Genomic DNA, 14,466 nt, shown 5'->3' on the forward strand with positions numbered 1-14,466 from the left:
AGTGTTGGAAGTACTTCTGAGAAACAAACGATACAGTAATTTCTTTTAAGATTAAAAAGTCAAGATAATCAGTTGACACTTCTTACACACAGAAACTGAGGTGCACAAAGAAAGCCGGGATGGCTACGTGCATTCACAGGAATATAGTACACAGTCCATTTTGTCATATCATTTTTGTACTTTGATTTCTATTGAGTATAAACCAGAACCACAAAATAAAGACCTTGCTACAGTGGTGACTGCTGCTGCTATGTATTTTCCAGATCCTTACGTACCCTTATAGCTAGACAACAAAGCTCTGAGAAATTCTTAAGTATGCTAAATCTTAACCAGAACCCAACCTTCTGACAAACAGCCTGTTCCAAAGCAAAGCTCTTTGTTGTTTGTCCCCATATGCCAATTTTTACAGGTCACCACATTTTCACCAGTTATTCACTGGGCCATACATTCTGCAAATGTTCTGAAATTGCAAATATAAAGCCTGAATGATGAATGGAACAGTACCGGTTACAGCAGTGACGACATAACAACTGACATGCAAATTTCAAAGTAAAACTACTGTGTAAGATAAGAAGTCACATAAATCTCAGGGCAGAAATCCAAGTCTAGAGGAAAGGGAAGGGGAAGAATAACAGCACTGCTTCTTTAGTAGCTTCAGGAACCTGAAGGCATATGGGAGAAAAGGCAAGCCCAACCACTGAGCTATTAAATTCCAAAATAGACTTGTATATTGAACAGCTGTCCAACTTGTCATTTGTTAAAAGGGATAAACAACTGGGATCTATTACATTTTTCCAATTTAATATTGTTTTCTTTGTGGGCAAGTATAACTCTCAAACACCACTTAATCTTTCTATTTTAAACTTGTAAGAAAATTAGCTGAGCACATAATATTTATTCAGGTAATAATTTTGCTCATCTGACAACTACTATCTTCAAAGAGACTGGGTTCATAGAATTGTTTTGGTTGGAAAAGACCTTTAAGATCATCAAGTCCAACTGTTAACCTAACACTGCCAAGTCCAACCACTAAACCATGTCCCTAAGCACCACATCTACACATCTTTTAAATGCCTCCTTGGGATGGTGACTCAACCACTTCCCTGGGCAGCCTGTTCCAGTGTTTGACAACCCTTTCTGTGAAGGAATTTTTCCTAATATCCAATCTAAACCTCCCCTGGCTAACTTGAGGCCATTTCCTCTCATCCTATTGCTTGTTACTTGGGAGAAGAGACCAACAACCAGCTCGCTACAACCTCCTTTCAGGTAACTATAGAGAGTGATAAGGTCTCCCCCTCAGCTTCCTTTCCTCCAAGCTAAACAGCCCCAGTTTCCTCAGCCACTCCCCATAAGACTTGTGCTCTAGACCCTTTCACCAGCTTCATTGCTCTTCTTTGGACACACTCCAGCACCTCAATGTCTGTCTTGTAGAGAGGGGCCCAAAACTCACAGTGTTCAAGCTGTTTAAGACTCTCTGGATGTAAAATATATGATACTCTGTGAAGCAATTCACGGCCAAAGTTGCCCTTATTTCTTACCATCACAAAAACATTAAATTAAGTTGTTATAAAACACAGTGAGTTGTAAGCACAATTCAAAACAGAAGGAAAGATTCTGCTCCCTTTTCCACCTCTAACACTTCCTTCAGTTTCAGATCTCTCGTAGAAACCTACCTTCTCATACTCTCACAGGCAGCAGTTACTACATGAGGTGCCAAGTAAATAAAGGTAGCTAATGCTGTTCCTTGTTCCCTTTCCCCTCGATGACTCCAGGCAACTGCTGCAACTCCATGCACTAAAGCTGTCTCACCCCTCAGAAACACTTCTTGCTCAAGATCTTTCAGACAGATTATATTAAGTTTTCAGTAACAACACCATGGCAATGGAACATTAAATGGAAACTGAAATCCTGTATTCTCTGTATAACCAATGAAGAGAGAGCATCATTTGTAACTATTTACATCTGAACAACCCATCGCATCCAAGTCTTGCTTCATGAGCGCTGATTATCTGAATTCTGGTTAACCTGGACGCTGGCCATGTGACGCACTAACTGCCTAACTACTGCCCAATTCCAGTCACAGCATTTCACCCCCAACCAATTTTTAAATGGGAAAGTAAGAGCTACGCTACAGAGGATAAAAACTTCAAAACTGGTATATCCTCAAGTGTATAGAAGCTGAGCTTTCTGAAGAAATGACTGACTTCTCTTCTGATAACACGGCTAAAACCCTAATATTTATTTTAAATTCTATCATCTCCACATGCACACTTAAATTTCTGTATTTTTTAATCAGTGGTTTGCAAACTACATGTCACATTAGAGTATAAAACTGAGACAGGAAACATCAGATATGATACAGTTCTCAAAAGGCCTCTACTTTGAATAGCTGATTATCTCTTAGGAATTACATATAAACATTTAATGGCAGATGCTATTAGGATAGGAAACAAGTAATTAACAGAAACATATATGAAAATATAAAAAGAATGCATATATCATTTCTTTACATTAACAATTTCAACAAATTTTATACGTAAAGCCATACAAAGACCATTGATCATCACTTATCATCATTTATTTATCATTTATTCTTTAAGACATTCTAACACAAAAAAAATAACTAAATTTCACTTTCTCTCAGCTACTAATTTCACTACTCCGACTGGCATGAGTCCCAAATCCACAGTCCTGTATATTTCTGTGTGGGGGCAGAGGGGGTGCCACCTTTAATTTATTCACCATCTGCCCTTTTTACTTGTGTTTCCATACAGCATCTCACCAACAGCTTCTTAGAAACACTGACAAATTACTCTCTGGCTTGCCTCCACTCCCCTTCTGCTTTTTCTTTACTCTCTTTTCTCCTTGTCACCCACACAGGAAAGCGGCTACAGAATAAGCCCTCCCTTTCCTCTAGTAGAGGCCAGTCCAGCGTGATGACTGACATGTCCACTGCAATCATTCCCCCTCCCACCCCTCTGGTCCTTCACACCAACACCAGCAAGTTCTGGGGTTTCTCTCTCATCAGTAAACTCTCTCTAGCTTGGCTTTGGTGCACAAAATAGGCTAAGCTTTCGGATTATACAAAATCTCTGGCAGACTAGTGAAACATCACTTGCAGTATACTTTACCCCTTTTACCCACTTTTCAACTGCACTTGAAGAGATGTTTTATAGACAGTTGGCTATACATATTTCTTGAAAGCATGTCCTTTTCTGATTTCTTTTAAGACTCAGTACCCCAGCTTTTCTTTCAGAGCACTGTCTGAAGGACTTCCCTCATTTCTCCCATTCCGCTCACCACCAACTTCCCACAGGACTTCATCTGTCATCTCTACCATCTTATTCTACAATTTGCCTTTGCATCACCTCATTCACAGGCACTGGTTCAATCAGCCTGTCAGTGCTGTAGATTCACAGAACTTTTCTAACTCAGAGTTGACTACTTTTTGTCCAAGCTAAAATCTCTACCTTTCTGACATCTCCTCATGGCTGCCTAGCTGTCAGTTCAAGTCGAACATGGTAAAATGGAGCTCTAACGGCCTTCTAAACTCACCTCACCGCTTCCCTTCTAGACAAGTGTCACAATTCATTTTCTGAATGTCTTTTATAGATGGATGTCAACCTCCACTCATGTCTATTTTTTGATACATCCTCATAATCAAGGACTATCAAAGTCATAAACTTATTCTTCCATTACATCTCTTTTAGTGTTGTATCTCTATTATTGATGCAACCTTTTCTTCAGTGTTAGCAAATACAGTCTTGCCCACCAAGATATATTCAGAGTCCAGATACAAAATCACTCTCTTAGTCTACTACTTCAAATAAGTTAAAATACCTCTACATTCTTCCACAGCTTGCTCAGTCTCTTTCTCATTGAAACATAAGCCACCTGTCTTCATTTCACAGCCTTCAACACCCTATTTCTGTTCTACTCATCATGTTTCATTCAAAATAAGACCAATTCCTGAATCCAGTGAAAGCAAAGTGCAGTCGAGTTTTCAGAAAGACAATTTGGAATTTTTCCTCATGGTGTCCATAATGCTTGGAAGGTTTATTCCCAAATACACACAAAAATCACTACATTTATCTTCCTGTAAGTCCATCCTTTCTTATACTGCCTGAAAAATATAAACCTTAACAGTGGTTGGACTTTTGGAATGTTGAAGCTAGCGCCCAATTGTTCTATTGTTTTCCAAGTTAATCTATATGCACCTGCTATCTATAATCTGATGTACCAAATATAAACTTTGAGGAAAGCATTACCTTTACAAAACCTAGGACAAGTGGACCTTGGTTCATTAGTAATTTTGCCAAGTGTTATTATAGTAATCAATTCTAAATGCCACCATCCATACAAAATGGCCATTGGAAAGTGAAACAGAATAAACAACCAAGAAACTAACGTAACTTTCTAATATCTAGTTGGGAATTAAACTTCAGTCCACAGATCTGAAATGACTGGCACATCCTAAACAGGATATATTTCCCTCTCAGTTGTCTACTGAGGAATTTGTCATTAATTCCTCCTATTAAGATACTTCTTTCTCCCAGAAGGTGAATATTCAAGAGAAGCAGCAGCATCTATGGTCCTCAAAGGAGGAGGACAGAATCCTGTTCTAATTTTATCATATTCTGCACTATCTTCCTTTTTTAAAAAAGGAAGAGTGTGTAATTATTTACAAAAAGTAACCTATTCCATTCACGCTTTGATGAATGATATAAAGAATCCCTTTCAGTAACAACAAAACAAATAAATAAGCTCATACTGTACAGACCAACAAGGGTGCAGCACATAAATACCAGTCCACAATAATTCAGGTTAAAAAATGGTGGGGGTGTGTCTGTGTAAGAGCAGGAATTCCCGCAGTAAATACCACACATACCAACCTTTTAAAAGGAACTGGTATGAATTTCCACAGCATTTTTTTTTTCTGAACATGGAATACAAATGATTACTGTCTAAATAATGGTAAATAGAATATTTTGCCAAATCAGCAAGAAAGTTCACTTTTCTTGAGACACTCTTAAGGATTTTCAAATTAAAATTGGAAATTTCTAAGCATATATTTTTTAATCTAGACTCCAACAGCAAATGTCATGTCCCTGTTATTGTCTAGTAAATAAAAGGTAAAAAAAAAAAAAGCCTACCAAGAGTAAAGGTTTACCAATTAAGATTTTCTAACCCATCTATAGTATTGATGCCACAAAAACATAAAACATAGAATCTTGCAGGCTGCTTCTCCTGAATAAATTACAAATATGCTGGTCATTCCCAATGATTTCCATTTAGCTTCCCCTATTCAGGTGGGCAGTCAAATTTGCTAGTAGCAAACGTAATTTTTGATTGAAAGTAAAATGCTAACAAGTTGTGACTACATTATAAACAGTAAGTATGAGAACATTTCTAAATCTTTCTTGGGCTTATACTGACACCAGGCAAATATCTTTCTACATCAAGACATTTTTATTGTGTATTCAAGAGAAACTGGGTAATAGTTGTCTTGACCACCATGAATAAATTTCTTACCTTCGTGTTGGCGCATGCTTTCCCCTTCTTATAGTCCTTATGGCTGCCTCTTTTATCCAATTTGGCCCACAAGGCTTTGGCTTTCCAATAATTTAGCTTGGACTTGAGTTTGTGATAGAAAGAACGATAGTCCTTGGGCTTTAGTTCTAGGTAGTCACAGAGCTCTTGGAAAGCCTTGAGAGTCCCCTTGCAGGTTGAAGCCTGGACAAATCTGTCAAAGAGAACATGAGCCTGGTTCACCTTCTCATTCTTGCTTTCCTCCATGCTTCACACTTTGCAGCTGCCCTGAGGGGCAGCTGTTCTCTTCCAGTCTGCCAGATTTCCCGATGTTGCTCTGCTGAGCCACTTTCACCTCTGGCTTACAAGCATTATTAACCTATAAAATAAAAAGAAGAAAACGTAACTGAGCTTGTTGTTTTTTCTTTCCAAAATTTTGTCTAAGCCTGCTGAACTGAGAGCCCAGATTCTCAGTAACTAATAAAGCATCGGTCCTACATAAGTCAACTGATCAATACTCCGAGGAGTCCTGCCCAAGTTGACTAAGGAGGAGCCTTCCAAAGCTCACTGAGCCCCACAGCAGACAGTGAGACATCTTGCCTTTGTTAAATCACAAAACACTTTACCTGAGCCAGTCCCTAGAAAGTTTTATCAAAACTCATTTCACACAAACAGCAAAGAAATTACAAGTAAACTGGCAGATGTTATGTGATGTTTGGAAGCTAAGTAGAGGGGTTTTTTTAAAAAAAAAAAAATACTTACTAACAGAGGAGTTACTGTGATAACCAGATCACTGTGGTAACACCACAGCAATGGTTACGTGCTGGTCTTAAAAACACTACTACCACAAAGTACTTTAGGAGCTGGTATTCCACCAGTAAAGTAAGTTTTGGTTCCTTCATTCTAAAAGGACATGTGTCTTTGTTCATGATAAATAGAGAAGAGGAAAGAGGATGGCATAGCACAAGTTGGTATCTCTATCAGAGTCCTTGCAAACACTGCTTTTGTACAGTGACATAACAAACCCAGTGATGGCTACTGCAATCCTAGAAAGAAGTTAAACCTGCTAATAGCAATCAAATACTTAAGAAAAGATGTCAAGACTGGGGAAAAAAAAGCCTGTCTGTGTTGTGTCAAGCAGTATAAACATTTGCCTTACCTAGAGTCTATGCATATATTCCTGTTGGTACGTAAGGAGCATAAGAGTGAAATGTGGCTGATGCATGATCCTCATGAGACACTTCATTCCTCTATTCTGTGGTTTTCAACTTGTTTTGATAGGAAGGTCCCTATAAAATTTTAGGTGGTAGTTGGGGTCCTCAGCAGATTAAATATGCTAACAGGAGGTCTGCTACTCTTGGTTGCTTTTCTGGGATCCCTCAGAAGCAGCCTGCAGACCTACAGCATGCATTGTTTGGATCACAAATAGCAGATTTTGTTTAAAGAACAGATATCTTCTCTCCATCTCTCTCTTTCTGTTATGTATAATCAATCTCTTTCTTCCTTTTATACTTAATACTAAGTTCATACATATAACAGATTGCTCTCTAAGAAAGAATAGTTCTATTTGTCTTCAGATAGGAGGGCAGCATGGGAACATATGCAGGAACTACAGAAGTGAAAGCATTTCTGAGGTGCTTTTTGTCCTTTGTTTTTTTGCAAAGGGAATTAAGGTAAAAAAGGAAATATGTGGACTCGGATAAAACCTTTTAGATTCTCACCAGCTCTTTTCCTGCTTCCAGCAGACAGGAAGCCAAGCTAAACATTACAGCTCATGTCTCTTCCCTTCCCATATGACAATTCTGCAGCAGTTTATTTGGGCACTTCTGCATTTCACCCTAACATAGTATTTATTGTTTATGTTTAGAAATAGGAAAGGAGACCTGGAAACCTTTACATACAGCCACAAACTGGTATTAAAGATAAAGTTTCCTACAGAAGCCACCTTCAACAATGGGTTATACCAGAGAATGATTCTGACTTTATCAGGAAAACTGTCTTAGAGGACTCTACATATGAAGCTGTTTTTCTAACCGGCTGATAGTGATGCCATGTCCGTATCAGTACTGCTCACTAAGCAGGATGAAACTAACTGCTTTCCTGGTTCTTAATCCAACTTCACTGTTGTGAAGCTGGAAAAATGTTCCAGGCTTGCACCTGATTACCTTGCAGGGTAACCACTGCACAACTGCAGACACTGTGCTTTAAGCCTGTCTCTCCTCTTCTGTTCTCAAGAAGAATGTTATAAAAGAACTCCAACAAATCACCTCTTGCGCTGAAGGAGTAATTTCAGCATATTTGTGTAATGCAGATAATACAAAATACCTACAGTCTAAAGCCATATACCTCATTAATCAGCACAATGTTGCAAGTCGAATACTATGTTGTGCCATGTTTCCCCCACTTCTTGCACCTCCACTCTACCACCCAAACACTCACTTTAAACCAGCATTCAGGTGATTGACACTTCCTAAGAAAAAGCAATAGAAGTTATATGACCTAAATGAAGTGGCATGGCAATTTAAGTCTGTTAATCTGCAGTCCATTACTGATATATCCAGATGTAAGGACAATATAGGTTTCATTTCTCACTCGCAAGAGTGCTTCTATTATACTCTTCCACCACAGGAGTGAAGCAGCACTGATTCTGCACTGCTCAGAGAGATCCCAAAGTTAAAAATCCAACCTACTTTCATTCTAGGAACTTACTGCTTTGTGTTCAAGGTTTGCCAAGCCAGGAGACAAACCTGCAAAAGCAAGTCATTTTACACAGTGCAACCCAAGCGACACATTAATATAGCAGTTCTGTCGACATCCCATTTCATGCAGGCTGTGAAGTCAGTTATGCCCACAGGTCAAATACGGAGGCTTCAGTCACTGCAATTAGTCACTCCCAAGAACTCTGCATTCTTGATGTAAACACCCAAAGCCCTTGGAACCCGCGAGCAACACGTCAGAGATCATGGAAATTACAGGAGGCAAAGCAAGGGCAGGCAAGAATTATTTGCCAAGTTTCCAGGGTATTTGTATGCCTTGTTGGCTACTCTGCAAGTTTGCAGTATCCTGCATGTTTTGTCTCGAGGCAGCTGATTGCTGACTCAGAAGCTCTGTAAATTCCTTGGCTGAAGTGTTGGGAGAGAAAGACAAAGCCCGTGAAAAAATGCATGCAAGAACAGCGTTCGTGTTGCTATTTACAATAATAGCATGAGGTTGTCACTGACTCATGACTGCAAGTACGCTCAGGATCTCCAGCGCTTGCCCAGGACAAGAAAAACCAATGAAAAACAGAGACACAGGCAATGAATAATTCCAGGTGGTGGTTCCTTCCCACAGTCACAACGGATGCAGGAATATGAATATTTTACCAAATGCATATACAAGAAACAAAGTCCAGTGCTGTGCTTCTGTCAAATGCAAGAGATAAAAAGAGATTTTGCAAATCATACACAAAACAACTTTGGTTGTACAAATTCAAGTTCCTGCAGAAAGTGTTGCAAATGCAGGGCTCCTACATTCCAAGTAAATAAACCCCCATTATAGTAGTCACCCTCCCTACATTTTCCATCCCAATTTTGTTGAAAGTGCTCATTCAAGTAATGACTTGAGCCTGGAAAAGTAAAATATTATGGGACTGTATTTTCCAGCATTCTTCTCCATTTTTTTTTCCGGTAGAAACTATTGACTTAATTCCATCTAAATTCACAGATTGTTCTGTCTAGCTTAAAACAGCATTCTGAGTGAATAAAACATTTGCCAAAGTAACTGCCCAGCTCCACTTCAGAGTGCTGACTTTCTTTGAGCACAGTGTAAATACTTTCTTATATTTTGGTTATTTCCCAGTCAGCCAAACACCACAGATGTACCCTTGACAGATAAATTTCTGAGAAGTCAGAGATAACAAACTGCAGTACCATATGGAATCTGAAAGCAAGTTGGTCCATCAATCATAAAATTACTGATAGCTCTTCAATAGCCCCAGTTTCCATTGATTTCATCCTTTCCCTAAAATTTCCGGTTCCCCAACAACATTCCCTATGCCCTTGTCTCCCTTTCATGGCCCCTCAGCTTCTGCCTAAGCGAGCCTCAGGAACATGTTCTGGAAACTCTGAGATTACTGCAGTACCTAGGCAGCCAGTACACACTTGCAACTTGGCTAGCAAAAGCCTAAGCACAGATTATTGTTAAGCTTATACTGCAGACAGCGGAGACACCTATTTTTGTCTCTCTCCTCCACCCGGCCTCCACTTTTCTTGTAGGAAATCAATTACCTTTGAGACTTTTATTCCCCGTCAAATCTGGATGAAATTGTTCAAAAGTTATTAAGGATGAGCTGAAAAGCAGATGGACAAACGGCTCAATGCCGTAAGCCTTCCTGCTTTAGGCAACCACACTAAAAAAAAGTCTTTATTCCAACAAATGAAAAAGCTCTGTTTTCATTTCCAGGATTTGATTTATTTTACTTTGAGCTAAAACCAAAGAAATGGACTTTGATATAATATGTTCAAGACTTTCTAAGTGATCACGGGTATCAAAAAGTGCAGGTTTAGGGCAGCAGTAAGACTGTGAAACAGATGGTGAAAAGAGGACAATTTCGAGAAGAAAAGCTAAAGCCAGAACTGGCAATTATTTTAGCTCCATATTATGCAGACAAGAAATGAGAAAGCAGGAGGACAGAGGCGTGGTTGCCATTGTTTGCAGCTTCCCTTTTATACCAGATGGAAAAAAGGAATGTCAGCACTATCCACAGTATGTTTTAAGATGACATTTAGATCTGCTCCTGTTCATAGAATTCAAGACTCAAGCAAATATGCTAGCAAAAAGACGTTTGTGTTTTAATAGAATTATCAAAGCTGATTTAGTGGGCTTCTGCCCACGATATGGGAGTGAGTCTTTTAGGTCTCCACCTCTTTCCTGTCCACCTCCTTCCCAAGCTAGGATGAAAGTGGGAGAAAGATCAAAAATTAACTTGGTTGCGAATACAAGAGCCCATTCTTAAGGAGAAGATCAAAGTACCTATACAAACAGTTCACAGAATTCTCACATCAAGAAAAACTCAATCCAGTAAATGATTTTAAAAGAAATGCGAATTATATCCAAGAACATGGAAATACAAAAATACAGAAGTAGTTACGGATAATATTTTGGTTCCCAAATTCATATCAAGGTACTGAATAAAAATGCGTACATTGTTTGTTACTAAACATTTCTTAAGTGCCACTACATGAGTACTGAAAGCATTAAACCTACAAAATAAAACCTTTTATCTATATGAATTCAACAAACACTATTCTGCTGCTCTCATACACAACTTTGCTGAATGAACAGCAACATAAAGACAGAGGCCAAGAAACAGATCATCTTTCTGCTTTGGAAGAAAACAAAAATAAGTTTAACCATAGAAGAGGTAGTTGCCCCCTTATAAGATGATAAGGGAATAGAAGGCCATCTGGATAGCTGTCATATTCTAAGACAAGTTTCAAGAACCACTACCTTAAATGCCTGACACAGCCACGTACTAGGGAGATCCCTCATAGCACAAATATTCACATCAGGCAATTGGTAACCAATGCAGTGATCTCTTCTCACCTAGCACCAACTCACCAGCTGTGTGCTTGGGACGCTGGAGACATTCTTTACATCTTGGAACTGTCACCAAGCTATATGTAGAGAAGGCACAGCAAAAGAAAATTTATTTCTCAAAGAAGTAAATGTGCTTTTATTCCAATGGCAAAAAATACTGCATCCCACTAGAATCAAAACTCTCACAACAAAACATTTTGGAGTGAGGCCATTAACGCAGCAAGTCATATGAGCAACACTTCCCTTTACAGGCCTCCCAAATTCCAATGAGTGACGACAGCAAAGGCTCCATTTGTTATCTGGGTGGAAATCCATGCATCTCCCACAAATCCTCCCGAGAAAACACGAGTCCTCAAAACTCAAACCTGCCTGTTTCAATATAGGAACCCCTCAGTTTACAAGCATTTCCCATAAAGACCATAACCCATGCCTGTAGGCAGTCAGACCATGGGTATTTTCTGATGAGCAACACATATCCCACTTCTAATCTAAGTGTACAATCACTTCACACTAGCTGAAGGTGACTTCACTACCAGGCTGGAGCACATGGGGGCTTCTCAGTCCACCACTTACCAGGGCATAAAGGTTGAATGTCATTCCCTCATTTGAAGTGCTTTGAAGCTATTCATGATATTACATTTCAACATAGAAACCCACCCTAAAGTTAGTTCTTACCCAGTGTTACAAGCTGGACTTCACGAGACTTTTTCAAACACTATCAATAACCTGAGGAAAGCTCCTATATCAAAAAAAAAAAAAAAAAAAAAGAGGAAGAAAAGCCTCCAAGAAATGACTGAAATGACACTTTCACAAAACTTTACTTCTGTAACTCCAAATGGGGATAAAACAAAATCAGTCGCCTTTGCACAGCAAGACATACCAGCTTTTGACATCATATAGGACATGGATTGATTCACCATTCTGAGCCAATATGCTATGCCACAACAGAAGAAGATTTTCAGAAAAGCTTTACTGAACATTAGAGAACAAGAGCATTGTTCTGACCCAATTAGAAATTTTGAGCAGAACGAAGACTGGAGGCTACAGACACACTGTAACGAACCTCTGCAGCCCAGTGAGCCAAGTTCTCTGAGGCCTTCAGGTTCTACCAGCACACTGATCACCCCAAGCCATTCCACAACACAGTGAGAAAACAAATAGAGCCTATATATATATTAAAAAAAAAAAAAGGAGAGCGAGCACTCATAAAAGAAATTCTCTAACGAAACTCACATGAACACATTTTTTAAAATTTATATAAGTGAAGGCTTCTATCTGTCAGAACCTGGTACCAAAACACAGACTGCAATGATAACAAAAGTTAACTCAGGAAAGATAATCAAGAGGGACAAACAGATAGATACGACCATATGATCTGTAAGTAACAAAAGAAAAAAATTACCATTCTTTAAAGAGCACGTAAAATGGTTCACGAGATCTGAAAAGTGAAAAGGTCTAGCATCTAACGTACTACGTGCTCACCTTGTATTATGTGCACTTGTCTCCACTTATGTGCTTCAGTTCTCCCTTTTATTACCTCATTCTGCCTTACACAGGTCAAAGATTACTAGTCATATAGAATCACAGGGTCCAACTAGGCTGAACTTACCAAAGCCACCTTCATTTAGGTCATTAAGAGAAACATCCTAACACTTCAGAAGCCAACTCAAGGCTGATCATTTGTGCCAGCACTTATTCTAATCAAGGCAGATAGCTGCCTGGACTTTTAACTCCAAGGCTCACTCCTCAGTGGTTTGGTAAATACCAGACTCTCACAAAACAAAGAACAAATATTCCAGTTACAGACATTAAAAATGTACATGGGAAAGCAAGTTTTATTTGTGCTGCTTCCAACTCTCAGCTGTTATGGGTGTGGAAAAGAGACAGGCACTTTCTGGCAGTGGTGGTGAAGGGAGTTAGAAAACAGGATTAAAGATCCATAATTCTACCCTCCACACACACTCAACTAGCTAAGCCATCACAAATTGAGTACACTGCCCAGAGCAGTTCAAACAAATTATTTAATGGATATGTATCCTGTTTCTGTGGAGAAAGATTAAATATGAAAAGCAGAGGGGCTTAGACATTTCGAATTTTTTTTTCCCTAATGCAGATCTTGCAAGACTCTTTCGAGAGCCAAGAAATCTAAGTAAACAGACATTTGAATAAAAGACCCATAAAGATTTCTCCAACCCACAAACCACTTCATCTAGAGGCTGTTGAACTTTAAAAAGAAAACAAAACCCAAGTTTTATTCTAGGAAAAGTCCAGGAAGGGCTGGGACCATGCTACAACCCATGGATGCAACCTCAGCCTTTATAATTGTCAGGTAAAATGCACATGCAGAGCTCAAAAACCACCTAAAAAATTGGACCTTAACCCAGACCTCCAGAACCGAGACCTCCTTTTCCTTAACCAGAACAGTCTAACTAGGAACAGCATCTCGAGGACTCATCTGCAGATGAGGACCAGCACTTTATTCACTACCTGCCACATGCCTTCATTTGTCACTGGTAATATAACCAGCACTCTATAGCCCAGCTATCATACACCCCAATCTGCCACTGCCACCAACCCATGCATGGCCAACAGACCCAAGCTCCACCACAGCAGGCCGACTCCCTCAAGCTTCACTGCTGCCAAAAAAAAACCCATAGCGTGTTTATAACCCCTGATGGGTACACCCTACTCTTTTAGCTCAAATCACTACTCGCCTTCCTTTCTCCTTAAAAGTTCTGCATGAAAATGTATGCTGTGTAGTCTCTCTATATCTAAAACCAGAAATGGCAATGGCAAGGTACTTGATATAGGGTAGATGCAGCAGGCTGTTTCTTGATGCCCCACAGGCCTGTACTGTCCTCCCACATTAGTCAGTAGATTAGACCATAATACACAATTAAGCAATTTCATTTCATTTTGCAACGGCAGAGAATTACACACCTCAGCAAGAGCACTACTGACTGAATGGAGTTTGAACAGGACACAAAGCAGGATGTGAAGGGAACCAGGAAGAGACTGGTTTCCATCACGTTCTGAATTTTCTTTCATTTGGAATGACTGGCAGATTCAGGATGGAGCTACACCTCGTTTTCACGGTAGAACTTATTTGTCTAGGCTCTTAAGGCATGTGGCTTCTACATAACAGAAAAGATACTGAACATGTTCAATGGACACAACGTTAAATCCCAATTCATTAGGTCACAGGAAGAAAACAAACACAATAATCCTATAACTTTTATTTCATAAATTAGATCATTTAATTGAAGTCTATTCCACAGGACCCACAAACCTCTTCTATAACCTGTCTCAGCCTGAATTCCTGTAGACATGTTTTTATTCTCAAGGGCAGGAGGGAGG

The 14,466-nt window shown here is 39.3% G+C and overlaps 1 protein-coding gene across 13 annotated transcripts in view; it reads right to left on the reverse strand.

The window, feature by feature from the left end:
- Positions 1 to 14,466, reverse strand: part of MICAL3 (microtubule associated monooxygenase, calponin and LIM domain containing 3) — a 165,252-nt gene that overhangs the window by 105,261 nt on the left and 45,525 nt on the right. For all 13 annotated transcript variants that reach the window (XR_008578420.1, XM_054835262.1, XM_054835437.1 and 10 more), the window contains exon 2: positions 5,533 to 5,908. Coding sequence is in view for 12 of the 13 variants with exons in the window: in XM_054835262.1 (XP_054691237.1) it covers positions 5,533 to 5,796 (264 nt within the window). In the remaining variant the exon portion in view is untranslated. The remainder of the gene's footprint in view (positions 1 to 5,532; positions 5,909 to 14,466) is intronic.

This window comes from Grus americana, chromosome 1, assembly GCF_028858705.1.
Source record: "Grus americana isolate bGruAme1 chromosome 1, bGruAme1.mat, whole genome shotgun sequence".
NCBI lineage: Eukaryota > Metazoa > Chordata > Aves > Gruiformes > Gruidae > Grus > Grus americana.